We start from the raw sequence: 26,206 nt of genomic DNA, 5'->3' as shown, positions 1-26,206 counted from the left end.
GGAGGGTATGTGGAAGGAGGGCCTCACGTGTCAACCTTAGAGTCTCTGTATTTTGAAGGCACAGGAGAGCCATGCAAGAGCCTGCAGGAGAGGGACACGGGTCAGATTTGTGCTTAGGCCCCCTGAGCCACAGTGGTCACAGCTGGGAGAGAGTCATCAGGGGGCTCTGGGGCTCAGAGGAGGTGCCTGGCCACCTTGGTGGATGTGAGGGAAGGCCTGCAGGAGGGGAGATCTGGTGAGGACAATGAAATGGAGTGGAAAAGGCACAACTAGAGGGAAGACCTGTACAAAGGAATCTGGGTAGTGTGCACAGTGACCACGGCTCCCCTTGCTCACAATCCTTCCCAGACCCCAGGCCTCAGGAAAAAAAAAAATAAATAAGTTTTTTTTTTTTTTTTTTACATGTTTTTATTTATTATTGAGGCAGAGAGAGACAGAGCATGAGCAGGGGAGGGGCAGAAAGAGAGGGAGACACAGAATCTGAAGAAGGTTCCAGGCTCTGAGCTGACAGCACAAAGCCCGATGTGGGGCTTGAACTCACAAACTGGGAGATCATGACCTGAGCTGAAGTCGGACGCTTAACCGACTGCGCCACCCAGGCGCCCCCCCCCCCCCAAGATTTTATTTTTAATCTCTATCTCCACCCAACGTGGGGCTCGAGCTCACCACCCTGAGCTCAGGAGCCAATCGCTCCACCGACTGAGCCAGCCAGGCGCCCCTAAGAGCAAACTACTTCGTCGAACTCTCCTTCATTGAAAATTGCTGCGCGCGGGGCGCCTGGGTGGCTCGGTCGGTTAAGCGTCTGACTTCAGCTCAGGTCATGAACTCACGGTCCGTGAGTTCGAGCCCCGCGTCGGGCTCTGTGCTGACGGCTCGGAGCCTGGAGCCGGCTTCAGATTCTGTGTCTCCCTCTCTCTCTGCTCCTCCCCTGTTCATGCTCTGTCTCTGTCTCAAAAATAAATAAACGTTAAAAAAAAAAAAAATTGCTGCGCGCTTGTGTGTGCCCGGTTCTGCTGGACTATGCTTTGTTGATCATTCTGTCTTCTCCAAAAGAAAAATTTGTAAATGGAACCTGTATTCCCCCCCCCCCCCCATAATTATTAGCCTCCAACTATTAAAACGTGTTACTTGCGGGGAGTTCACGTCATCTAAGCGCTTCACTCGGCACCTGGCACAGAACGATTACGGCCAGAGAAGCCGGAGCATCTGCTCCTAACTGGGCTTCCCTTGCCGTGGTCCGGGAATACTAAGGGGCTTCTGGAGGACCCGGGGTGCCCCCTCCCCCCCACCGTGAGGGAGCGGGCCCCTGATTTGTGAAGACGGAATTTCCTGCCCATTTGCTCCTCACACCTTCCGGAGGCCAAACGGGCGGCCCAGCTGCGGCCCAAAGGGGGAGGGGCGCGGCCGTCCGGCAGATGGCGGCATTTACATACAGCTGGAGCCCCCTCTCAGGCGGGGGCGCCTCACCCCGGCGTCTGGTGCATCCGCGAAGCGGGGGTTGGAAGGGTGGCTTTGTCTCCGGGAGGGGAGCACACACCGCGCGTGTACACGCACATGGGGGTCCACAAAGAACCCTGGATCTTCGTCGCGTCCACGCAGGGCTACAGCCACGGACTTCCCACACCCAACCTCGTTCACACAGGGACGCTCGGTTATTCACAGCTTACGCAGACCCTCCCCCCCACGCAGCCACCCAGAGGTGCGTGCACAGACCAGAGATTTAAAGGTTCATACGGCTACACACACAGTGTTCAGGATCTCACATTTACGCAATGATACGCACATCCACAACAGCCGATCTCAAGAAGTCACACAGTCAGGAAATCAGGCACACCTCTGTTTTCCCACGCTGGTGCACACGCGTACACACACACACACACACACACACACACACAGAATCTTAGAATTACAACCTCACAACCTGTCTTCACCATATGCAATTTTAGGCACACAATCAGTCACGTGCAGCCTCCACCCGGTAACTCTTGATCACACCACACACGCACAGAACTTAAAATCGTACATAACTTTACACACTGGCTGCCCCTAACCCCACCTCATCTTCAGCCACACGCAAAGTCGTGCCCACAACCACACACAAGATCACACGCTCACTACATTGCTTCTGCCCATATTACAATCTCACGGTTGCTCCAGCAAGCTCCCCTTCCCCTGCGATCTCCTCCCCTAGGGTCTCCTGGAGCCGGGCTGCTGCCTGAAGGGGCGGAGCCGTCCCCTCAGATATAAGGCTCGGGAGCCAGCAGCTGCGGCTCCCGGCACCCCCGAAAGGCCATGGTCAGCCCGCAGATGGCCCAGCTCCTGTCCCGGACGGTGATCCTGGCGCTTCTTTTCCTTCCCCAGGTCAGAGCAGGAACAGAAAGGGGTGGGATGGGAAGGGGTGGGACGCAGGAGTCGTGCGGCGGAGGCGCGGGACAGACGGGACGCCTGGGCCCCCACGCCCCCTCACCCCGTACTCCTTTCCGGCCCCAGGCAGGGCCGGCAGGCGTCTTCGAGCTGCAGATCCACTCTTTTGGGCCGGGACCAGGCCCGGGGGCCCCGCGGTCCCCTTGCAGCGCCCAGGGCCCGTGCCGCCTCTTCTTTAGGGTCTGCCTGAAGCCAGGGGTCTCCGAAGAGGCCGGCGAATCTCCGTGCGCCCTGGGCGCGGCGCTGAGTGCGCGCGGACCGGTCTATACCCAGCAGCCTGGAGCGCCGGCGCCTGACCTGCCGCTGCCCGACGGCTTCATGCGCGTGCCCTTCCGGGAAGCCTGGCCGGTGAGAACCCGCCCCAGCGTCCCCCCCCCCCCCCCCGTGCTTGGAGGCCTTACCCAAACCTCTATGGCCTTCTGCCCGCCAACTCCCAAGACCCCAGCCTTGCCACCTAGGGACCCCAGATTTCGAGACCAGTAACTATCATCTGGAATCCCACATTCTTAGACCCGTAAATCCTACTCACAAGGTACCGGAAACTTCTGACTCCAACTTCCCCTATGGAGATCCCAAATGTTCTGACCCCCCCGCCCTGCATGCTTGAGACCCCAAATTCCCAGAACGCCAAACTTACCTCTGTAAATCTTCAACTCACAGAATACTACCTCTCTTCCTTGGGGACCCCTAAACACTTGACTCCTTACCTTTATCTCCAAATCTCCCTGCACTTGGGACCTTCCCATACCCTGTCTTTGGGACCCCAATCTCCTCTCACTTTATCCCTTCTCAGATATTCCGGTTGGGGCCCATGTGCATGAATTTTACCTTCAAAATCCTATCTCCCATCCCACAGCCCCAAAAGTGGAGAGGTGAACAGACCTGTGTATGAATTCTAGACCCCTTGGCCTTTTGGGCAAGGTGACTTTCCCTTTTCCAGCCTCAGTTTCCTCATCTATAAAATGGGATCATCATGATACCTCACAGGGGTCCCTTTTGAGGGATTCAACCAGGTATCTCCAGTATAGTTTTTATCTGCAGCAAGTGCTCAATAAAGGAAGCCCAAACTGTCATTCCTTCCCTGGGCCAGTCCCTCTCAGAACTGTCCCTTATCTGCTTGGTCCCTGGAATGACCATCACCCCTAAAATCTGGCCTTCATCAAGTACCCCCCCCCACCCTGACCACTGTCTTCCATCCTTTCCTCCTTCCTCCACCCAACCAGGGCACCTTCTCTCTCATCATCGAAACCTGGAGAGAAGAGTTAGAACAGATTGGCGGTGAGTGTCTTTAGTCATCAGACTGAAGTGTGGAGTGTGGGGGCTCCAGGGAATTGGGCCCGATGTAAGTTCCAAGATAGTGACATGGGGCTATCTGTAGAGCGGAGCGTTCACGGGATCGCTGGACTCAGGAGGTCCCCACAGCTCCCAGAGTGTGGTGCTGGGTGTTAGTAGCCCCGGGGCTCGTGGCATGTCAGTGTAGAAATGTCCTGTCCTGGTTCTGGATGTAGGAGTCTCTGGCCGGATCCCAGGTCAAGTATGCCAGAGGGAAGCTCTCGTGCTATCTTAGAATCGAAGCCACCAGAGCAGGATATAGCATCTCACAGTTCTGCTCTATCGCCATCTGAATATGATAACCCCGGGGTTCAATATGGGTTACTTCCTGTTCTCCATTCAGAGTTCTGTCATGGTGTCCCTATAGAGGTCCCCGGAGCCCTAATGGGATGTCACAATTTCACCAGAGAGAATATTGAGCAAAGGTTTCAGGGAGGGATATGGTATTTTATCCTTAATTTGAGGGGGATTTGGGTACCATGTAAGGCCCACAGTGGGGGTGTGCTGTCACCGTGTAGATATAGAAAGCTGTGGCACAATGTTGGGGAGGGGGTGACAGTTTTGCTGGGGAGAAAATGCCACTGTCTCGGTATCCCAAGGCTTCAGGCAACGAGGGGCATTTATGGTCTAGTAATTGGGATCTCTGTCCCCATTTTGCTCTAGGAAGATCCTGAGACACAATTTGGGGGTGTTACGACTTCAAAAGACCTGCCGTTGCCCCTTGGTCATATAGAGACAGCAGATGTCACAGGGTGTTAAGCGGTCTCATTACTGCCTTAATATACACAGATTCTGGTGCAAAATATAGGGTTATTTCGGCTTCTGTGGGAGAACTGTTCTCATCATGATGGTCATAGGGTACTAACGGGATCGCGACATCAAAGGTCCCAGGGCACATTATAGGAGTTTACAGCCTTGCTAAGGGTTGAACCGCCATTCTCAGGGCTCTCAAAGCGGTGTTTGGGCCTCGCTAAGAGGGCCAGGGAGAGTACAAGCCGGGAGAGTGCAAGCTCCATCTGTATTGCGAGACTGAGTCGGGTCGGCTCCGGCCCGGCCCCCCACCCCAGCGCGGCTCCCTTCTTCCCGCAGGACCCGCCTGGAGCCTTCTGGCGCGCGTGGCCGGCCGGCGCCGCCTAGCGGCCGGGGGCCCGTGGGCGCGGGATGTGCAGCGCGCAGGCGCCTGGGAACTACGTTTCTCCTACCGCGCGCGCTGCGAGCCGCCCGCCGTCGGGGCCGCATGCGCGCGCCTCTGCCGCTCGCGCAGCGCCCCCTCGCGGTGCGGCCCAGAATTGCGCCCCTGCGCGCCGGTCGAGGACGAGTGCGAGGCAGCGCGTGAGTGCTGCGTTCCACCCCACCCCATCCCCGGCCCTTCCTTAGCTGCACTCGCGGCCCCCACGCCCCTTGCACAACCTCGTTACCGTCTTCAGGGAACTGGGGACCCAAGAGACATCCCTCTCCAGGAAACTAAGGAATGCTGCTCACCGCTGGCCAAGTACCCCACGCCCCGCTCCAGCCCCACTCGCGGTTCAGCCCCCTCCCCACGATCCAGCTACCACCTTCGGGGAAACTGAGGACCCTAGACTTCTCTCTAGCCCTGCCTGGGCACTCCACCCGCTTCTCTCTTCCTCACACTTTTGTCTTCCCTAATAGGAACCCACACCCATTTCCCATGCCGGTACCCACGCCCGGTTCCACCTCTAACCCATGCCACACCCCTTTCCGGATGCTAGGACCCTCTAAACTCTTCTAACGCTTGGGGCCCTTCTTACCCCCCACCCAGGGGCTTTGGAAACTCCTCGCAGTTTCCCACAACCCCCTCATTAAAGGATACTTCATCCTCTCTCCTTGCAATTGCGGGCCAGATACCATTGCTTTCTAAAGCTTGGATCCCTGACTTCCATTATGGGTACCCTCAGACCCCCTCCCCAAACATCTGAGCCCCACGGAAGCCCGTAGGACTCCCAGGCTTATCCAGATTCTCCCAGACCTGCCCAAATTCAAGACCTTCCCAATTCCCCCTGAAAGGCCAGGGGCCCTTCCCCAAGCCCCAAGCCCCTTCTCTCACTCTCCTCTCTCCAAGCTCAGACCCTGGAGCCCCCACTCCATTCTCCTTCTGAGAACACAGACTCTGGAGCTCGGTGACCTGGGTTCACATCCTCTGTCTGCTACTTCCTGTCTTCCTTTCTGGGCCTCAGTTTCCCTGTTTGGAAACTGAGGGGGAAGTTACAATACCATATAGCCCAGAGGGTTGTCTGTCACAAGGATGAAACGAGGTGGTGCACACAGAGCGCCGGACACTTGTCCGATTCCTATCCTCCTGACCCTGCTCTCATCAATGTTACTCTTCCCTCTGCCTCTTCTTCCCCCGTAGCGGCATGTCGGGCCGGCTGCAGTCCAGACCACGGCTTCTGTGAGCAGCCCAATGAATGTCGATGCCTGGAGGGCTGGACTGGGCCCCTCTGCACCATCCCCGTCTCCAGCAGCTGCCTCACTCCCAGGGGCCCATCCTCTGCTGCCACTGGATGCCTTGTACCCAGGCCTGGGCCCTGTGATGGGAACCCATGTGCCAACGGGGGTAGCTGCAGTGTCAGTATCACCCCCTCCTACGTCATCCTGATCCGTACTTTACCCCCATCTGGGGCTGTTTGAGATCATACCCCGGGAAGGGCTGGGGGTAGCTGTCAGGGGAGGGCTTCCTGGGGCTGTCCAACCTGCATCTGGGGCCACGAGGTGGAATTAGATGATGGGAATAGGATTGGGAAGAACAGGCCCAGTGGGTGGCACCTAAAGGTGCAGGCACGTGGATGGTGAGTCCTATGGGGCTACCAACTTCCCCCCCTCCCCCCCCCCCCAGAATAGAGAACAACCTGAGGGCTCAAAGTGGGCAGCAGTGGGGCCAGGTGAGTTGGGAATTTAGGATGAGGGAGCATTAGAGAAGGCTTCCTAGAGATGGGCCCAGGGCTGGGGGCTTCTGAAGTCCAATTTGGCTGAGGGGCAGTGGAGTGGGTAGACCAGCTGAGTGGCCTGGGGAAAGCAAACGTGGCAGTGGGCATGAAGCTGGGGTGTACTGGGATAAAGTGGAGCCCAGCGTGGGCCACCTGAACAGTGCCACCAACGGACGGTGAGAACAGTCAGGGTTCAAGGTAGGGGGAGGGCCTGAGAAGGGGAGATCAGAGAAGGCTTTCGTGGGGGAGGTGGTCTTAGGGCTAGGACCTGGAAGTAGGATTTGGCTCTGCGGACAAAATCGGGAGGGCAGACCAGGCTGGCAGCATTTGTAGGTGAAGGTGTAGAAGTGGGAATGGGGGCTCTCCGGGCCTCCAGAGCCTCCCCTCTGTGGGCTTGGAGGGGCGGATCCAGAAACATGGAGTGCAGCGAGGGACTGTTTCACGGGGGACTTCCCAGGTGAGGCAGGACGGGACAATGAGCAGCCCCCCCATGTTCGAGGGAGGAGGGGGGATGGGATTTTGCTCCCGGGAGACCCCGTTCTGAAGCCCTCTTGCTGCTACCCAGGAGACATCAGGATCCTTCGAATGCGCCTGTCCCCGCGGGTTCTACGGATTGCGGTGTGAGGTGAGCGGGGTGACGTGTGCGGATGGACCTTGCTTCAATGGCGGCTTGTGTGTGGGAGGCGCAGACCCTGACTCTGCCTACGTCTGCCACTGTCCACCCGGTTTCCAAGGCTCCAACTGTGAGAAGAGAGTGGACCGGTGCAGCCTGAAACCGTGCCAGAACGGTGAGGTGGGAGGACAGATGGTGAGGGATGGTGTGTGTGGGGGGGGATATGGGGGGGGGGTCCCTGCATGGTCAGTGGGCAAAAGCAGGGCTTGGCTCAGACAGTCCTGGGTGGGAATCCTAGCTGTGCTCTCTCTAGCCTGTGGCCTGGGGAAGTGACCCTCCCCCTCTGCCCAGCCTGTTTGTTCTGTAAAATGCACAAGGTGGTATTCCTGTCTCAAAAATATTGGAGTAGGGGGCACCTGGCTGGCTCAGTCGGTGGAGCATGTAACTTTCGATCTCGGGGTTGTAAGTTCAAGCCCCATTTTGGGTGTAGAGATTACTTTAAAAAAAAAATGAGTATCTACAGTGTTCCACGTCCTGTTCTAGGCACTAGGGAAACAGCAGGGAATGAGATAGACAAAAATCCCTACCCTCAAAGAGCTGATAAACAAAATAAATAAATTATATGGGACGTTAGATGGTGATAAAAACTAAGAAGAAAAATAAAGTCAGAGGCAGGTGTGTATGAGCAGGAAGGTTGACACTTGAGCCAAAGTGGTTAGGGAAAAGCTTGCTGAAGGTAGTGAAGGAGGGAGCCATGTGGGGATCTGGGGGAAGAGTATGTTCCAGGTAGAGGGAACAGCAAGTGCAGAGGCCCTGAGGTCGGAATGTACCTGGCTGGTTAAGGGTCCCAGGGAAGCTGGTGCAGAAGGAGCAGGGAGAGTGGTGAGAGATGAGGTCAGGGAGGTGACAGACCCGGTGGGACTTCATGGGCTATGATGAGGAATTTTGGTTTTCCCCGAGGGAGATGGAGCCACAGGAGTCTTCTGAGCAGTGGAGAGACCTGATCTGATATAGGTGTTAGAAGATCATGAGTGTAAAAACTCTCCAAAACCCTGAGTGTTCACTCTGGGCTGAGAGGTACTAGGGACGTGGCAGTGACCAGAACAGCTCTGGGCCCCGCCCTCATGGGAGTACCAGTCCAGTGGGGGAGGGCACACTTGTCCTCAGAGCCCAGAGTTGTCAGGGTTGTGATGGGGGAGCGCAGGGCTGGGATGGAGTCAGGGAAGGCTTCCTGGAGGAGACAGCAGAGACCTGAAGGGTGAGCTCAGGAAGAGAAGAGGTGAAAAGAATGGGAGGAAAGGAGGAAGTGAAAAGGGAAGGGGCATCCCAGGCAGAAGGCACCGGCAAAGGCCAGCTGGCTAAAACATGTTCTGCAACTGCCATTTGAGTATTGTTGAAGCCGAGAGAAAGATACAGGGACACAGGGCGCCGAAGAGGTGAGGCCGACTTAATCCAAGACTTCACCGGAGAAAAGCGGGCTTGTTTTCCCAGAGGCTGGCCCTAGAGTTAGATGGAGGGAGTGGGGACCCAGAGGAAAGGGCGGGCCGGGGTTACAGAGCCGAGGAGCAGACGCCCGCCGAGGAAGTACCGCCCGGGCCTTGCTGCTGACGCCCCTTCCCCACAGGCGGGCTCTGCCTGGACCTGGGCCACGCCCTGCGCTGCCGCTGCCGCGCCGGCTTCGCGGGGCCGCGCTGCGAGCACGACCTGGACGACTGCACCGGCCGCGCCTGCGCCAACGGCGGCACGTGCCTGGAGGGTGGTGGCGCCCGACGCTGCTCCTGCGCCCTGGGCTTCGGCGGCCGAGACTGCCGCGAGCGCGCCGACCCGTGTGCCGCGCGCCCCTGCGCCCACGGCGGCCGCTGCTACGCCCACTTCTCCGGCCTCGTCTGCGCCTGCGCACCCGGCTACATGGGCGCGCGCTGCGAGTTTCCGGTTCACCCCGTCGGCGTGGACGACGGCACAGGCGCGTTACCCGCGGCCCTACCAGGCCTGAGGCAGGGGGATCCCCAGCGCTTCCTTTTGCCCCCGGCTTTGGGACTGCTGGTGGCCGCGGGCTTGGCCGGCACTGCGCTCTTGCTGGTCCACGTGCGACGCCGTGGTCCTGTCCGGGATACTGGGTCTCGCTTGCTGGCGGGGACCCCGGAGCCATCGGTGCATGCGCTACCAGACGCACTCAACAACCGGAGAACGCAGGAGGGTTCCGAGGATGGCCCGAGGTGAGGGACCGCAGACGTTCGCCTTGTCGCTCCTGGCTGCTCACCTCAGCCTCCATAGTGCAATTGGCTTGCTTCCTCGATACACCTTCTTGATTGGTTCCTTCCTCTTATCTGCCCGAGGCCTCTTTGATTGGGAGGTTCCTTAGCCCCCTTAGTTGGCCTTGGGTTCTCTCCATGGTGGGTGGGGGAGACAAGAACTGAGAATTTGAAGGGTCGAGATCTTCTTCTTTTCCTCCCGCAGCCAGCCCGCGGACTGAGTCACCCCGAAGATGGAGACTCTCGTGCGATTTACGTCATATCTGCGCCTTCCATCTATGCCCGGGAGGTAGCTACCCACCTCTACCCGCTCCGCGCACTTTGGGCACGCTGGGCGGACAAAGGCAGCCCCTGCATTTCCCGTAGCCCTCCTTTACCCTATCTGTAAGCTGAGGAGGGTAGAGTCTCTGGAAGGTCTTTAAGCCACCCCTCAGTTATGGCTTAAATTAATTCTAGTTTGCAGCCCTTTTGCTGTCGTTTGGAGCTATTTGCCATCTTCTCTTTGGCAGACCTGTGGCCTTCGTGAGGTCACGGTGGGAGCCTCAGCCGGAGCTTCACTGTTTTCCCCTCCCTGGGGAGAGGAGAGGAGGCAGAGGGGCAGCCCTTTCTAATGCCACCTACTCATTTCATTTCTAGGCCTGACCTGCCCCCTCTCCATCAGCGCCCGGAGACAGGACCCGGATATTTTTGTATTTACTTGGTGGTGCCCAGTGTTCTGCCTTAGACACTTTGGAGCTGGAGGGGGTGGCTGGGAGAATTTTACTGTTGGGAGTTGTACATAATGGTTATTTATATCCTATTTTCTCCTCTCCATCTCTCCAGAGACCTCTATAAAGGCTCTTACTTTGATCAGCTTTGACTCACTGGGCTAAGTGCTTTGTACTTCGTGTTGGGACTGAGGGAGAGAGCGTGTCTCCTGGGAAGCATACCAGTTAAGACTGCTGGAGGGATCAGAAACAACTCAAAAGTGGCTTAAATGAGGAGGAGAATGTATTAGTTCATAAAAATGAATCTTGTAGTGGGTGCAGTTTCAGCAGAGCTGGATTCAGGACCGGGAGGTCCCCCCCCCCCCCCCCCCCCGCTTCTCCAGTTGTGTCTGGGAACGACTTCATTTGCAAACGGGGCTTTCATTGGCTCTGGCGTGTCACGTGGCCTCCCCCCCCCCCCCAAGTATGTTTTATTGTGATTCGTCAGTCTTGGTTATTTGTCTAGCGTGCGGCGGGAAGTGAAGTGAGTCAGGCTGTCCAAATCAGGTGGAAAATGTGGCCAGAGCAGTGTCCCTCCCTCTGCCTCAAATCGGGGTTTGTTACTAGACCTGAGAGTATTGTATCAGGCAGGCAAAACAGCTGAGTAAGTTTGAAGAGCTAATTGGCTTTATGAAGGGATTCGTGAATTGGGCAGCCTCCTGTCTGGTGAGTAGAGGGACGCTCCGAGGAGTTGCACAAAGTGGAAGGTTTTTATAGGAAGGAGAGGGGGGCAAGGAAGTTATCAAAGAAAGGATTGTTCCAGGCACTGTCACCTTCCTCTAGGGGAAGGGCAGGGGGTCTTCTTGGGGACTTAACCTCAGCTTGCTTTGGGGGATGGAGGGGGTCCATGTGACTGATCACCTTATGGGTGCTGACCAGAAAATTCCTGACTGACCTGTGAAGACTTACATTTTTTTCGGCGGAGTTGAAACTGCAAATTGGTTGGGTATTAAGTCCCAGTTTGGTGACTTCGCCCAAGTGACGTCAGAGACTGTACTTTTTTTTTTTTTTTAAGATTTTATTTTTAATCTCTACACCCAACGTGGGGCTCTAACTCACAGCCCTGAGATCATAAGTCATACGCTCCATCTACTGAGCCAGCCAGCACCCGCCCCCTCCAGCCTGTGCTTTCTTTTCTTTTTCTTTTTTTAATTTTAATTTTTTGCATTTTTGAGAAAGAGAGTGCAAGCAGGGGCGGGCAGAGAGGGGGGGGGGGCACACAGAATCCAAAGCAGGCTCCAGGCTCTGAGCTGTCAGCACAGAGCCCCACGCAGGACTCCAACTCAAAAACCATGAGATCATGGCCTGAGCCGAAGTCGGACACTTAACCGACTGAGCCACCCAGCGCCCCCCCTGCGCTTTCTTTTTTAACACAACAGAACCAGTCAGTGAGAGGAGAAGGGATCCATTTTATAGAAGAGAAAGTTGAGGCTCAAAGAGGGAAGTAACTACTGCGGAGACAGAGCCGGCGAGTGCGGGGTTTGGGACGCAGCTGTCCTTCCTGACGCCTCGGTGCTAAAGAGCTATAGGGTTTGTGTGGACGTGGTTGTGCTGCTTTGTTTCTAAACCCCAAAAATGCAGCTGTGTTGGCTGCCTCAAACAACCCTGATGTTTATGACGTATCACACAAAACATCAGAAGGGTAATTTAATACAATTTCTAAAATGAAAAATTCACGGGCGCGTGTGTGGCTCAGTCACTGAAGCTTCCAACTCAGGATTTCGGCTCAGGTTGTGCTCTCATGGTTAGGTTCATGAGTTCGAGCCCGGTGTCAGGCTCTGTGCGGACAGTGTGGAGCCTGCTTGGGATTCTTTCTCTCCCTCTACCCCTGCCCCTCCCCTGCTTGCTTCCTCTCTCTTTCTCCCTTAAAATAAATATGTGACATTAAAAAAATGAAATGAAAAATTCACATTCCCTTCAATTTGGTGGTTTCGTGTCTAGGATACAAATTACACGTGAACTTTCACTTGTGCACAAAGGTGTCTGTATTGCAGTGGTTGTTTGTAGTGTTTTTATTTTAGAGAGAGAGAGCACAAGCGGGGAAGGGGCAGAGAGAGAGGGAGACACAGAATCTGAAGCAGGCTCCAGGCTCTGTGCTGACAGCTCACAGCCTGATGTGGGGATCAAACCCATAAACTGTGAGATCATGACCTGAGCCGAAGTTGGATGCTTAACCGACTGAACCACCCAGGCACCCCTGCAGTGGTTGTTTAGAATAGCGAAAGGCTGTGAACATCCTAAGTGTCTGATGAGAGGGGACTGGTTACATTAATTAGGGGCCATTTATAAACAGGATATTACACAATTGTTAACAGGACGAGGCAGATATCGATGTGCTAGTATGAAATTACCATCTATGCATTTTGTGCAAGACTGGGGGGGAAGGGACAAGGTGCAAAGGAATGTATAGGGTGCTACCATTTGTGTTTTAAAAATGGACTGTATGGAGTTCACCTGGCATTCACCTCAGGAGGAGCTCGGCAGACCCGCTTGCCGGCAAACTGGTGCAAATTATAAAAACAAAATGACAGATCAACTGTTTAAAGCCTCTGGGAATGATCCTGAAGGCACATAGCGAATTAATAACTCTTCATTCGAGAAAATCTACTAAACATTTGGTGAGAACAGAGAGAATCAGTAACAAGTAAACCAATACCCTCCCCCCCCACCCCCTCCCCACCCTGCTCCAGTAACACCCCCCTCCTCCATTCCTGCCTGGGCTCCCTCCCCGCCCCCAGCTCCAAGCTGGAGGCTGTCCTCAGGGGAGGGGCAGAGCGTCAGTCTCTCTCATCCTGCCACCAGCTACTTGTTGCTGAGGCTGAGTTCTGGGGGAGCACCACCAAGAGGTGGGGGCTCCCTTCTCCAGCCCAGCCCGTACTTGGGGGACTCTGTGTTTGATGTGTTGTGGCCAAGAATGCCGGAGCCCTGACTGTCCCTCCCTGGCTCCTGGGGCAGGGGGTTCACATCCAGAGGGCAAGCTAAGAGGCCTGGGGCTGCCGCCTCACCCCGCTGAGGACTCCGCTCCTAAAGTGGGCTTACTCTGAGCCAAGCCTACCATTGTCCCCCTCCCCAGTATCAGAGCTGTGGCTCAGAGATTTTGTCTGTTGGGAAGGCAGGCTGCAGAACCGAGAGCTCCCAAGTCTTTTCTCAAAGGAACAGACTGTTCACAACAGTGTGGAGTTCAAGCCTGAAGGTGCCTCAAAAGCAGCGCAAGTTGTGCTGGAAAGCGATGGAAGGAGATGGGTAGGGTCTGGCTAGTTTGCTGGAGAGCTGAGGAAAGAGACAGCTGGGAGGAGCCTTCCTGGGATCAGAACTAATCTCAAACTGACTCCGGGAGCTAACCATTCAAAGGATCCCTAATTTGATTGGATCTGTCTCTGAAAAAGTTGATGCCCCCATGGTGTTGAAAACAATGAGGACTGCAGAGCAAACAGCTGACAGTTGGTGGAGCTTACCTGCCCGGCACAGTCAGAAAGACCCAGAGAACCTGCCCAAACCCACCAGCCCAGGATAACTGGGCATACCTGAGTCTGTGTCCCCATCCACCCTCCCCCCTGCTCTACACTTGCTGGAGAAAGGAGAATAGACTTAAATCACCTAGCCAGTCACTAACCAGGAAAACAAACCCCAGGGAGTCGGGGCCAGTGCCCAGAGTTGCCATAATGTGCGATCTGAAATGTCCGGTTCCCAACAAAAAAATATGAGATAGGTGTGGAAGTAAGAACGGCATACTGGAGGGGGAGGGAGGCAAGAGAAACTGCCCACCCTGGGGAGCGAACAAAGCCTTCAAAGCAGCCATTACAAATATGTTTGGAGAGCAAAAGGCAACTGTGATTAAAGAAATAAAAGCAAGGGCGCCTGGGTGGTTCAGTCCGTTGAGCATCCGACTTTGGCTCAGGTCATGATCTCAAGGCTCCTGAGTTCCAGCCTTGCATCAAGCTCCCTGCTGTCAGCGCAGAGCCCGCTTGGGATGTTCTGTCCCCACCTCTCTGCCCCTTCCCTGCTTGCACTCTCTCTCTCTCTCAAAAATAAATAAAGCTTAAAAAAAAAAAACACTCAAAAAAAAAAACAAACAAAAACAAAAAAAAACAAAACACCCTAAAAGCAATAAACCATGTGGCACCAAATAGAGACTATCAACAGAGAGAGAAGTTATTTTAAAAAGAGATGGAGGGGCACCTGGGTGGCTCAGTCGGTTAAGCGTCCGACTTCGGCTCAGGTCATGATCTCGCGGTCTGTGGGTTCGAGCCCCACGTCGGGCTCTGTGCTAACAGCTCAGAGCCTGGAGCCTGTTTCAAATTCTGTGTCTCCCTCTTTCTCTGACCTTCCCCTGTTCATGCTCTCTCTCTGTCTCAAAAATAAATAAATGTTAAAAAAAATTAAAAAAAAAAAAAAGAAATGGAAATTCTGGGGCCGAAAAGGAGGATATCTAAAATTAAAAATCCTCCAGAAGAGCTCAATAGTAGATTTGAATTGTCAGAAGAAAGAATTCACAAGCTTCAAGAGTCTTGAACTAGAGAGGGAAAGAAATGAAAAATGAATGGTGACTTGGAGACACGTTTTAAATATGTACAAAGCATTTTGTATCAGAGGCTGTCAGATAATAGATGCTCAGTGTTAGTTCTCAATATTATGTGATAAGAGGAAAGCCCTTTTCACAGGGAGGCAAACTGAAGCCCAGAGAGGGGTAGAAACTTGCTTAGATAGAATCACACAAAAAATTCGATGTCTCTCAAGATTTTCCTATTTAAAATTTAAAAATTTTTTAATTTTGAGAGAGGGAGAGAGAGCGTGAGCAGGGGAGAAGGGCCAGGGGAGAGGGAGAGAGAATTCCAAGGGGCTCTGCTGAGCATGGCGCTTTATCCCAGGACCCTGGGGTTATGAACGGAGCCAAAATCAAGAGTTGGACGCTCAACCAACTGAGCCACCCAGGTGCCCCATGACTCTCCTTTTAAAACTCTTCCATGATTCAACATAAGGTCTGTACCTGACCTAATAGTATTGGACCAGTGTCAGAGTCCTGGTTTTGACAAGGTACTGTAGTTACATATGATGCTATTATTGGGGAAAGCTGGATGGAAGTTAATACAGGATTCTTAAAAAAAAATTTTTTTTTATAGCTTATTTTTTGAGAGAGAGAGAGAGAGAGAGAGAGAGAGCAGGGCAGGGGCAGAGAGAGAGTCCAAAGTAGGTTCCACTCGAGAGCCCAATGCAGGCTCTCACGAACCTCGAGATTGTGACCTGAGCCGAAATGAAGAGTCAGATGCTTAACCGACTGAGCCACCCAGAGACCCCTACAGGATTCTATACACTGTTTTTCCAATTTCATGTGAGTGTTAAAACTTGTTTTTAAAAAGGTAAATATTTATGAAACACCTACTGTGGACCTCCCATGAACATGCCAGCTCTTATTCTGGGAGCAGGGGACTCAGCAGTGAAAGAGGCAAGTAAGTCCCGCCCCCCCCCCCCCCCCCCCCCCCCCCCCCCCGGAGCTCACAGGGCGATGGGGCCATTTGCAGAGTGGTTAAGTACCAGCATTCTGGAGCCTGACAGTTTCCATTTGAATCCTGGCTGTGCCACTTACTAGCTGTGGTTATTTATATGTGTAGCACTTAGCACTGTGTAACTGCAAACTCTTGTTATTTTTGCTAGTTATTATTTTTAGTTTTCTCCTGACCACCCAGTTATTTTTTCAGGGAGCCCCCTCCGCCCCAGGCTGGTTCTAGCACCTTTTGGGATTCTGCAGGCTCCTGTGCCTCTCTCGCCTTGTCTCTGACCCCTCTGCCTGTGCCTCCCCTACTCCAGCCCAGCCACACTGGGCTGTTGTTGGTTGCTGATGGCTATGTTTCCCCCACTGGGCAGGGAACCTGATCACTGGACCAGGGGTTTGCTGATCAGGGCTCTGTTCCCAGAATCACTCGGCACAGGACCGTGCACACAGCAGGCACTCAAGAAACATACTGAAGGCCTGAATGTTAGCGATAGTGAGAGGAACGCTGGAGCAATCTCTGTGTTCCTTGCCTTGAAGGTAGGGTTCAGGAATTAGGTGAGATCTGGAGGCCCAGCGCAGTAGAACCTGTGTACAGCGTGGAACACCATGTAACAGTGCCCCCTTGTGGTCTTCTCCCATTTTAGAACCCTGGTGTGCGTGAGGCTCTCCCCGCCCCAAGGAAGGAGGACGCCGCGGGATCCCAACCCCGCCCCCCCCCCCCCGGCCCCCTGCTGCCCATGAACAACCAGGCGCGGGCCCCAAATCCCTCACCGGCCCGGGTCTTGGCCTTGGTCCGGGCTTCGACCCCGGTCAGGTCCTCGATCCCGGTCCGCATCCCAACTCCTGCCCGGGCCTCGACCCCAGCCCGCACCCGGAATCCCACCCAGACCCCGGTCCGGGCCCCGAATCCCGTCCAGATCCCGAATCCCGTCCAGATCTCGGCCCGGGCCTCGAATCCCGCCCGGGCCCCGCGTCCCGTCCAGATCCCGGCCCGGACCCCAAATCCCCCCCAGACCTTGACCCCGGGCCGGGCCCCAAATCCCGTCCGGATCTCGGTCCCGGCCCGGGCCCAGAGTCCCGCTCAGACCCCGACTCCTGTCCAGACCCCGGCCTCAGCCTGGACCCCCACCCTCGTCCAGACCCCGACTCTGGTCCAAACCCCAACCCCAGTCTGGACTGAGACTCCTGTCCAGACCCCGACTGCCGTCGGGACTCCGACCCGGGTCCAGACCCTGACTCCAGTACAGATCCCGACCCGGGTCCGGACGCCCACTCCGATCAGGACCCCGACTCTGGCCCGGATCCCAGCCCCAACCTCATTCCCAGTCGGGTCCCGATCACAGCCGTTGCCCCTGCGTCGGAATCCTTAGGGAACTCAGCCCCACCTTTGGATCCAGCCTCAGAATCTGCTCCGGAGCCCCCTGTGTGGCCGGACAAGGATCTTTCACCCACACCCAGTGTGAAGCACTTCCCATCAGTCGCCAATGGATTCGGCTCTGTCACCCAAGAGGCCCTTCCTGCCCTCACTCCAACGGCCGCTGATTTCCTGGGGCCCACCCTTGGGTCAACCTCGAGGGCAGACTCATCAGCCACCAAGTTGATGGATTCCACTCCCGATTCTCTTCCCGCGCCCATCCTGGAGACCGACTCCTCCGCCACCGCTTTCGCCTCCACCTTCGAGAACTTACCGGAGGACAGCAAGATCCTGATTCGAGTGATCTACTGGTGAGGGGCGTCCCCGGCCACACCTGCCTTCCTCCCCTTGGGGAAAGCCCAGAGGGGGTGGGCGCTGGGGCTTCCGGGATTTGAAGATAGGGTGAGGGGAGGGAGTCCCCACTCCCAGTTGGACACTTGGCTCCACCTATCATTTTCTCTGGGGCTGGGGAACTGTTGGCTTCAAATCTCTGCTCTGAGCTTCATTCATTCAGTCTCATTTACTCATTTTGGAGTGTGCTGCCCCCCGAGGGCCAGGCCTGCTCTGAGGATGGATGGAGTGCTGAACAGCGCCACCTGCTTTTCTCGCCAGGCCAGGCTGGGCCACGCAGACCCAAAGCCAGGCCCGGGAGGGGTGGGGGAATGCCAGACTGGGTGGTCAGGGATGGCCTTTCTCAGGCGGTGATGAGAAGGGGGCTCCACGTGAAAAGCTGGGTGTTGGGAGGGCAATCGAGGTGGCAAGGGGAGGAGGAACCGCAAGTGCAGAGGCGGAAGGAGGCTGGCTTCCGTTCTCTTTGGTGGTCCCAGAGCTGGGTCTTCTGGGTCCACGACAACAGTAACAGCAGGGACCTCCCCCAATCCCCATGTCTCTCTCCTGCTTTAGAACATTCTCTCCCCCTTATCTCTCCCAGTCTCACTCCCCCCACCCCCCCCCCCATTTTTTCTGCCCAGGTGGTCTCTCCTGCTCTGTCTCCCCAACTCACTGTCTCTTTTCCTTTCCCGATGTAAATGCCTCTCTCCCCTTCTCCCCGCTTCCTCATCTTCCCCTCTTTCTCTGCCCTTCTCCTCCTTTCTAGCTTTCTTTGACTCCATGGATTCATTAATTCATTCATTCAACCACTATTTATTAAGCACCTACCTTGCGCCCGGCCCTGTCCTCGGCACCAGGGACACAGGAGTGCGTAAGACAGAGATCTCTGTCCCGTGTGGCACTCACGTTCTGGTGTGGAGGGGGCTGGAATGAACAATAAATATGGCACACAGTACATTATCTCACATCGTAGAAGGCGATCAGTGCTGGAGCACCTGGGTGGTGCAGTCGGTTAGGCTTCCGACTCTTGATCTTGGCTCGGGTCATGATCTTGCAGTTTGTGGGTTCCAGCCCCACACTGGGCTCTGCGCTAATGGTGCAGAGCCTGCTTGGGATTCTGTCTCGCCTTCTCTCTGACTCTCCCCCGCTTGTGTTCTCTCTCTCTCTCTCTCTCTCTCTCTCAAAATAAATAAGTAAACTAAAGAAAAAAAAGGCGATCAGTGCCAACGGCAGAAGGAATGGGGGGGGTTCACAATTTTATGGGGTAGTCAGAAAGGCCTCCTTGAGAAGGTGATATATGAGTAAAGACCTGAAGGAGGGGAGAGAGGGAACCATGTAGATAAGAGCATTCTGCAGAGGGAACAGCCAGTGCAAAGGCCCTGTGGTGAGGCATGCAGTGTTGGAGGAGGAGTTCCGAGGTAGGAGGGGTGGAGGCGGGGCTGAGGGTAGTCCCAGTCCTAGCTCAGCCAGTCCTCCCTGTTAAGATTGGGACAGGTCATCCACACCCTTTTCTCAACCTCAGTTTTCTCATCTGGAAAATGGGGTTGTTGAGATGATTCCAGAAGATGCCTCATCTAAGGTAATAAATGTACATGGCTTAAAGAAGGGCTCAGTGTATGTCAATGAAATTTTTTTCAAAAGAGCTTCCTCCCTCCCTCCTTTGCTGGAGCAGCGGGCCAGGGAGTGAATGGAGGCAATGGGGCAGATACCGTGGGGGCTTGTGGACCATACAGAGGACTGTTGTGGTTTTTTTTTGCCTTGGGTGAGCTAGCAGTATGGGATGGGATCGGAGTCCGGTGTTCACAGGCTCCCTCTGGGCCTGGGGAGATACTGATTGAGTATCTTCTCTCCATCTCTCTGTCTCCCTTCTCTTTCCCTCGGCGTCCAGCGGCCTCTGAAGCTACAGCCTTCGGGTGAGTAGTTTTGACTTTGGAGGTGGGGGGAGTGCTGGACAGGAAGTCTGGAAGGAGGTCCTGTTTCCCCTCCCCTGACCCCATGACCCTCTGATCCTGTGAACCCATGATCCCATCTCCTCCCTGCAGTACATTCTACTGAGAAAGAGTCTGGAGCTGCAATTTCCAAATTGTCTACGCTTTGTGAGTGTGCCGGTGGCCTGGGGGAGTGAGGGGGAGGGTAGTTAGGGTCCCCAGACCCCAGGGGCTTGGAGAGGAGCTCTCACCTTCCCCTCCACCCCCAACATTCCCTCCCCAGGAGGAGGAAAGATCTGCCCAGGCTACAGGGGAGTTTGAAGTGTTTGTGGATGGAAAACTGGTCCATTCAAAGAAGGTGATTATGATTGTGTGTCCCGGGGCCGGGAGGGAGGGCGGTGCTGGGTTGGGGGGGCGGCGGTGGAGGGGGGTGGGAGACATACATGTCCCTGCTCTTTCCCCTCTGTGCCCAGAAAGGCGATGGCTTTGTGGATGAGGCCAGGCTGCAGAAGATTGTGAGCACTATCGATGAGGAAATTAGGAAAAGGTAGCAGGCAACCGGCCGAAGGTGAGGGTTAGGAGGTGAGGGAGGCGAGGTGGGCGGGGCGGAGGCGGGGCTGAGGGTGCGCAGCACACAGGGCGGGCGCTGTCTTGGAGTCAGAAACAACCTACTCACAACGTAGCTCAGCCAGTCCTCCCTGTTAAGATCGGGGCAGGTCACCCACACCCTTTTCTGAACCTCAGTTTTCTCATCTGGAAAATGGGGTTGTTGAGATGATTCCAGGAGATGCCTCATCTAAGGTAGTAAATGTACATGGCTCAAAGAAGGGCTCAGTGTATGTCAATGACATTTTTTTCAAAAGAGCTTTGCATTTCTTCCTCCCTCCCTCCCTCCCTCCCTTTCACTTTCAGTTGTAAAGCTGTGCCACCCAATAACAGCCTACGGCTTTTCAACTTACGGTAAGTTCATTAAAATTAAATACAATAAAAACTCACTTGTTAGCTACACTAGCCACATTTCAAGAGCTCTATAGCCACATGTTGAGCAGTGCAGATGTAGGACATAGAACCCATTACTGCAGAAAGTTCCATTGCTAACGTTGTCTTAAGGTATTAAAGCATATGCACAACCATTTATTGGCCACCGATACTGGATTCTTATTTTTTATTTCTTTTTATTTATTTATTTATTTTTTTAGAGAGAAGAGAGAGGGTGAGTGGGCAAGAGGGGCAGAGGGAGAGAGAGAATGAATCTCAAGCAGACTCCGTGCTCAGCACAGAGCCCGCCTGGGTGCTCGGTCCCACGGGATCATGACCTGAGCTGAAGTCAAGAGTCAACCACTCAACTAACTGAGCTGCCCAGGAGCCCCTGGATTTTCAATTTTTTAAATATTTACTTAATTTGAGAGAGAGAGAGAGAGAGGGAGGGAAGGGCCGAGAGAGGGGAGAGAGAGAGAGAAAGAGAGAGAGAGAGAGAGAGAGAGAGAGAGAGAATCCCAAGCAGGCTCTGTGCTTGGAGTCAGAAACATCCTACTCCCAGTCCTACCTAGCTCAGTGAGTCCTCCTTGTTAAGATCAGGGAGAACTGTGCTTGGGGCACAGAGCGTGACTCGGGGACCGATCCCATGAGAACCTTGAGATCACAACCTGAGCCGAAACCAAGAATCGGCCGTTTAACAGACTGAGCCACCCAGGCGCCCCTTAGTTTGCATTTTCATTTCGTTAATGTATTTCTGTCATCCCCACACCCAGCGTGGGGCTCGAACTTACAACCCCGAGCTCAAGAGTCACGTGCTCTTCTGATTGAGCCCGCCAGGTGCCCCAGATGTTGGATTTTTAAGACCACTGAGAGGGCACCTTCAGCAATTTCTCCTGCCCTCTGCCCTGTCCCCGGCCACCCCTGATCTGCTTTCTGTCCTCCTAGATTAGTTTGCACTTTCTAGACGTTTACATAAATGGAAGCTATGATTTTTTTCCCGCCTTTTTGGTGGAAAATTTTAGACACGTACCCTAGTTGCGAGCCCCGTACAGGGAGCCCCGTGTGCTCGTCAACCAGGTCAACTATTATTACCGACTTTCTCCATCTATTTTCCTCTCCACTTTTTTTTTTTTTTGGCATGTTAGCGTTTGAAGGTACATTCCAGACCTCACGTCATTGCACCTGTAAATACTTCAGTATGCATCTCTAATAAATAAGTTTTTATTTTATTAAAAAAATTTTTTTAATGTTTAGTTTTGAGAGAAAGAGGGAGAACGTGCAAGCGGGGGAGGGGCAGAGAGAGGGAGACACAGAATCTGAAACAGGCTCTAGGCTCCGAGTGTCAGCACAGAGCCCGATGCAGGACTCAAACTCACAAACTGTGGGATCATGACCTGAGCCACACAGGCATCTCTTATTTTATTTTTAAAGTTTATTTTGAGAGAGACAGCATGGGAGGGGCAGAGAGAGAGGGGGAGAGAGAGAATCCCAAGCAGGCTCCACACTGTCAGCCTAGAGCCTGACATGGGGCTTGAACTCACAAATGGTGGGATCATGACCTGAGCTGAAATCAAGAGTTGGATGCTTAACTAACTGACTGAGCCACCCAGGTGCCCCAACAAATTAAGTTTTTAAAAGAAGTACAAGACCATTTTCACCCCCAACAAAAATTTTATTTTATTGATTTTTTTTAAGTAGGCTCACACCCAATGTGGGGCTTGAATTCACAATCCTGAGATCAAGAGTTGCATGCTGCATCACCTGAGCCATCAGGCGCCCCCACCCTCGACAAAAATTTTAAAATGTCTTAATGGCATCTAAGATCTACTCAAGTGTCTCAAAAATATCTTTTTAGAGGTGGTGGGTTGGGAATTAGGATCCAGACAATGTCCACATTATATTAGTTGTTTTTTAAAAATTTACAGACAGTATTTTGGAATGCCTACTATGTGCCAGGCACTTAGTAGGTCTGTTTTCAAGCAGCCATGCTGGGGATGGGGGCAGGGGAGGCAGAGGAGACGTCTGTTTCTCACAGCTGCCAATACGCAGAATACCAGAGTAGTTATGCATGCAGCTTCCAGGGTCACAGGAACTTCGGTTCAAATCCTGGATCCACCAGCCAGCCACACAAGGCTGAAGCTGGTGATGTTAGATGTGAATTAAGAGCTTGTCAAAACCCTTCTTCAGTAAGTGAACAGCAGTTGTTATTGGAATAAGTCATGAATGTTCTTATTGCAGCAGAGAACCCAGTTCAAATTGGCTTAACAACAACAAAAAAGTTGGCTCATGAGAATAAAAGTCTAGGGGCTAATTAGCTTCAGGAATGGCTTGATCCAGGCAGCAAAATGTTGGCATTGAGAATCTGACCCTCCCTTACTCTGTGTTCTGCTTTTTCCCTGGGCTAACTTTATTTTCAGAGAGGCTCCCTATCTTGGTGGCGTAAATCCCTATTGGCCTGGATTAGGTCACATGTTCATCCCTGAACCAATCACCGAGGCCCAAGGGAACACGGAGCTCTCATTGGCCAGTCTTGAGTCATGTGGCTATTCCAACTGGGAATGGAGTTGGTCTCCCTAAGCCCATGGGGAGGGATGATGGGGAGAGAGCTTTGGGTGGACAAGAACGACAATCAACTGTATTAAAAAACGGAAGGATAGACAATGGTTACGCCAGTATTGTCTGGCTTCAAATCCCTATTTTACTGGCTGTGTGACTTCAGGCAGATGCCTTCACCTCTCTCTGCCTTGGTCTTCTCCTCTGGCAAGCAGAAACCATGGTAGCCGTTACCTCCTTGGATTTCACTTTATCCAACAAATATTTGCTGAGTGCTTACTCTGTGTTGGATACTGTGCTAGGTCCTGGGGATGATACGGCCATGAACAAAACAGATGCGAACTCCTGCCCTAGTGAAGCTGACATTCTAGTGGTGGGGACAGACAAGAACAAGACACATAGGCAAATAGAAGGTGGAGATAAGTGCTGAGAAGAAAATAAAGCAGGAAAGGAGCGGGGGTGGGTACTGCTGGGAGTTTTTTGCAATCCTAACTTGAGTGGTCGGGGAAGACCTTATTGGGAAGATGGTAAGTAAACAGTTGAAAGAAGGAAGGGGTTGAGTCGTGCGGATATCTGGGGTTATCTATGGAAAATATAGCCGGCAGAGGGAGCAGCAAGTGCACAGGCCCTGGGGTAGGAATGTGTCTGGCGTGTTTGAGAAATGGCAAGGAGACTAGAGTGGGGAGCGTTGGGATGGTGCCTGACACAGAGCAAACACTGTATAAATGCTATTATTTTTATAGTGTTGCTGTCATCGCTCTTGATGTTTTAAAGTATTTTCTCTCTCCTCTCCGTTTCAGGAGCCTCAGCAGGATGCCGGGAAGGGCTGAAATGTTGCCAAGTCAGGTCCTTTTCTGATGGGAGCTGGGGCTGGGGTGAGTCGGGGAGGGGTGAAAACGGAAATAAATACAATCTGCCTCTCTGTTCTGGCCTGACCTCGTCTAATGTTGCCACACTGTCTCCTGAGGTGAGAAGGGAGGCGGTGGGGAGGGGAAGGAAGGGCAGGTTTGGAGAGAAGCCTAATCCTGGGCATCAGGGTGGCTCAGTCAGTTCAAGTGTCCGGCTTCGGCTCAGGTCCCGATCTCACGGTCCGTGGGTTCGAGCCCCGCATGGGGCTCTGTGCTGACGGCTCGGAGCCTGGAGCCTGCTTCGGATCCTGTGTCTCCCTCTCTCTCTGTCCCTCCCCTGCTCACCCACTGTCTCGCTCCCTCTCTCAAAAATAAACATTAAAAAAAGAAGAAGAACACTCCTGAAGAGAAGCCTAGCCCTGTTTTCCTGTTGCTCCCCAGGTTTGCTCCTGGTTGGCTAGCCTCAACTCCTGGTGCTGTTGAGTCACTTTCTTTTTAATGTTTATTTATTTTTGAGAGACTGAGAGAGACAGAGCAGGAGTGGGGGAGGGGCAGAGAGAGAAGGAGACACAGAATCCGAAGCAGGCTGCAGACTCTGAGCTGTCAGCACAGAGCCCCAGGCAGGGCTCGAACCCACAAACTGCGAGGTCATGACCTGAGCTGAAGTTGGACGCTTGACAGACTGAGCCACTCAGGTGCCCCACTTTCTTTCTTTCTTTCTTTTGTGGCATCTTCATTTCCTATGCCCTGGTTTGGGATACTTTTTTTTTTTCAATTTAAAATTTTAATTTTTAGAGAGAGTGTGAGGGAGGGGGGCAGAGAGAGAGAGACAGAAAGAGAGAGAGAGAGAGAGAGAGAGAGAGAGAATCCCAAGCAGGCTCAGCATGGAACCCAATGCAGGGCTTGATCTCATAACAGTGAGATCATGACCTGAGGTGAAATCAAGAGTTGGTTGCTCAACCAACTGAGCCACCCGGGTGCCCCAGGATACGTTTTGACAGTTTCTCATTTTATTGGCAGTTTTAGGGGGTGGGATGGAAATATGGACTGTGGCAAGTCTCCAACACTTGACAACCCAAATTTCATTACACCCTGGAGCCCACTTTCTAAACCCACAGGTCCTAGAATCCCAGTGTTGGCGGGGCGCCTGGGTGGCTCAGTCGGTTGAGCGTCCGACCTCAGCTCAGGTCGTGATCTCACAGTTTGTGGGTTCCAGCCTCACGACGGGTTCCGTGCTGACAGCTCGGCGCCTGGAGCCTGCTTCGGATTGTGTCTCCCTCTCTCTCTGCCCCTCCCCTGCTCGCTCGCTGTCTCTCTCCCTCTCTCAAAAAGAAACATTAAAAACAAAATTTAGACTCGCAGTGTCGGGAGGCGGGTGTCAGTGACCTGGGGGAGGGCCATTTGGGGATTCATCGGACCTTGATGGGCCGCCTACACTGCACCTGGTGCCGTGGGGTCCCTGGGCACGAGCCGGGAGGTCACCGCAAGGTGTGGGACCTCTGCCATGTAGTGGCCGTGACCTCCAGTAAGGGACACCCCCTCTCGGAGCCTCAATTTCCTCCTCTGTCAAATGGGCGTGGTAACACTACTTAAATGTGGAGTCCCCAGGGCCGGGCACAGAAAAAGTGGGTTTCTGTCAGGGGTGCTCCTCTCTGCAAGTGACGGCGAACCGGGCCACCGGTGGCTTCCACCATCCAACAAATACACCGTTTTTCTCGTGTGCTGGTGGGACGGGGCTGGAGTCGGCTGGCGGTCCGACGATGCCGTCAGCGACCCAGAGTTTTCCCGTATTGCTTTCCTGCCATGGTTAACACACGTCGTTTCATTGTTGCACCTCCACCCCTGGAGACCTTATTGCAGGCGGAAGAGGGTTCGTGAGGAAGGACCTGCCTGCTGGGTCACTCTCTTTTTGCTAGGGAGGCAAGATTTTCCTGGCAGCCTCTACCCTGTCTTCTGCTGTGATGCCACGCCTGCACCCTGCCCCTGTCCCCTGCCCCCCCCCCCTTCACCTCGCCTCCAGCTCGCCGGCCCACTGCCTGTTACCTGCTCTCCTCGCCGATGATGCTCACAGTTTTCTGCAGCCTGGCCTCACCCACAAAGCCATCACCTTTCGGCACAGTCTGTCTGTCGGTCTCCCCACCCCACCCCCAGGGTCCCAGCACCTTCTTCAAACGGACCAGATGTCCGTTCACAAACACTTCAAACTCCCCTGCAGCCTGGTGGATCTGTCTTCCTCCTGGGAGGGGATGTCGGGGGTCGAGGTGGGGAGGACGACGGCTCGTGTTGGGCTCAGCGGAAGAAGAGGTGATGGGTATCGTGCAGGTGGCACAGTGGGTGCTACGTGATCGTTGG

The 26,206-nt window shown here is 54.1% G+C and overlaps 2 protein-coding genes across 4 annotated transcripts; both read left to right on the top strand.

Annotated features, from left to right (window-relative positions):
* Positions 1-574: 574 nt before the first annotated feature.
* Positions 575-16,547, top strand: DLL3 (delta like canonical Notch ligand 3). 3 transcript variants are annotated; one of them, XM_045046093.1, is made up of 10 exons: positions 575-2,361; positions 2,491-2,772; positions 3,648-3,702; positions 4,846-5,088; positions 6,128-6,342; positions 7,267-7,489; positions 8,939-9,530; positions 9,772-9,855; positions 15,670-15,759; positions 16,448-16,547. In XM_045046093.1, exons 1-8 carry the CDS (start codon positions 2,293-2,295, stop codon positions 9,785-9,787), a joined length of 1,695 nt encoding a protein of 564 aa, XP_044902028.1. In that variant the 5' UTR covers positions 575-2,292; the 3' UTR covers positions 9,788-9,855; positions 15,670-15,759; positions 16,448-16,547. The 3 variants fall into 3 exon arrangements, with proteins under 3 accessions (XP_044902028.1, XP_003997855.2, XP_044902029.1); XM_003997806.6 differs by lacking the exons at positions 15,670-15,759; positions 16,448-16,547 and adding an exon at positions 10,203-10,418 and having other exon boundaries at positions 577-2,361; XM_045046094.1 differs by lacking the exons at positions 4,846-5,088; positions 15,670-15,759; positions 16,448-16,547 and adding an exon at positions 10,203-10,418 and having other exon boundaries at positions 579-2,361.
* Positions 16,491-23,930, top strand: SELENOV (selenoprotein V). Its single transcript, XM_011289881.4, is given in 8 exon segments — positions 16,491-17,014; positions 17,017-17,528; positions 19,436-19,460; positions 19,590-19,643; positions 19,759-19,833; positions 19,949-20,043; positions 20,388-20,435; positions 23,807-23,930. Coding segments are annotated over 6 exon segments (1,218 nt in total). The 5' UTR covers positions 16,491-16,540; the 3' UTR covers positions 20,027-20,043; positions 20,388-20,435; positions 23,807-23,930.
* Positions 23,931-26,206: the final 2,276 nt, after the last annotated feature.

This window comes from Felis catus, chromosome E2 (genome assembly GCF_018350175.1).
Source record: "Felis catus isolate Fca126 chromosome E2, F.catus_Fca126_mat1.0, whole genome shotgun sequence".
Classification (NCBI taxonomy): Eukaryota; Metazoa; Chordata; class Mammalia; order Carnivora; family Felidae; genus Felis; species Felis catus.
The sequence above is the reverse complement of the archived record's forward strand: the minus strand, read 5'-3'. Positions and strand labels throughout refer to the sequence as shown.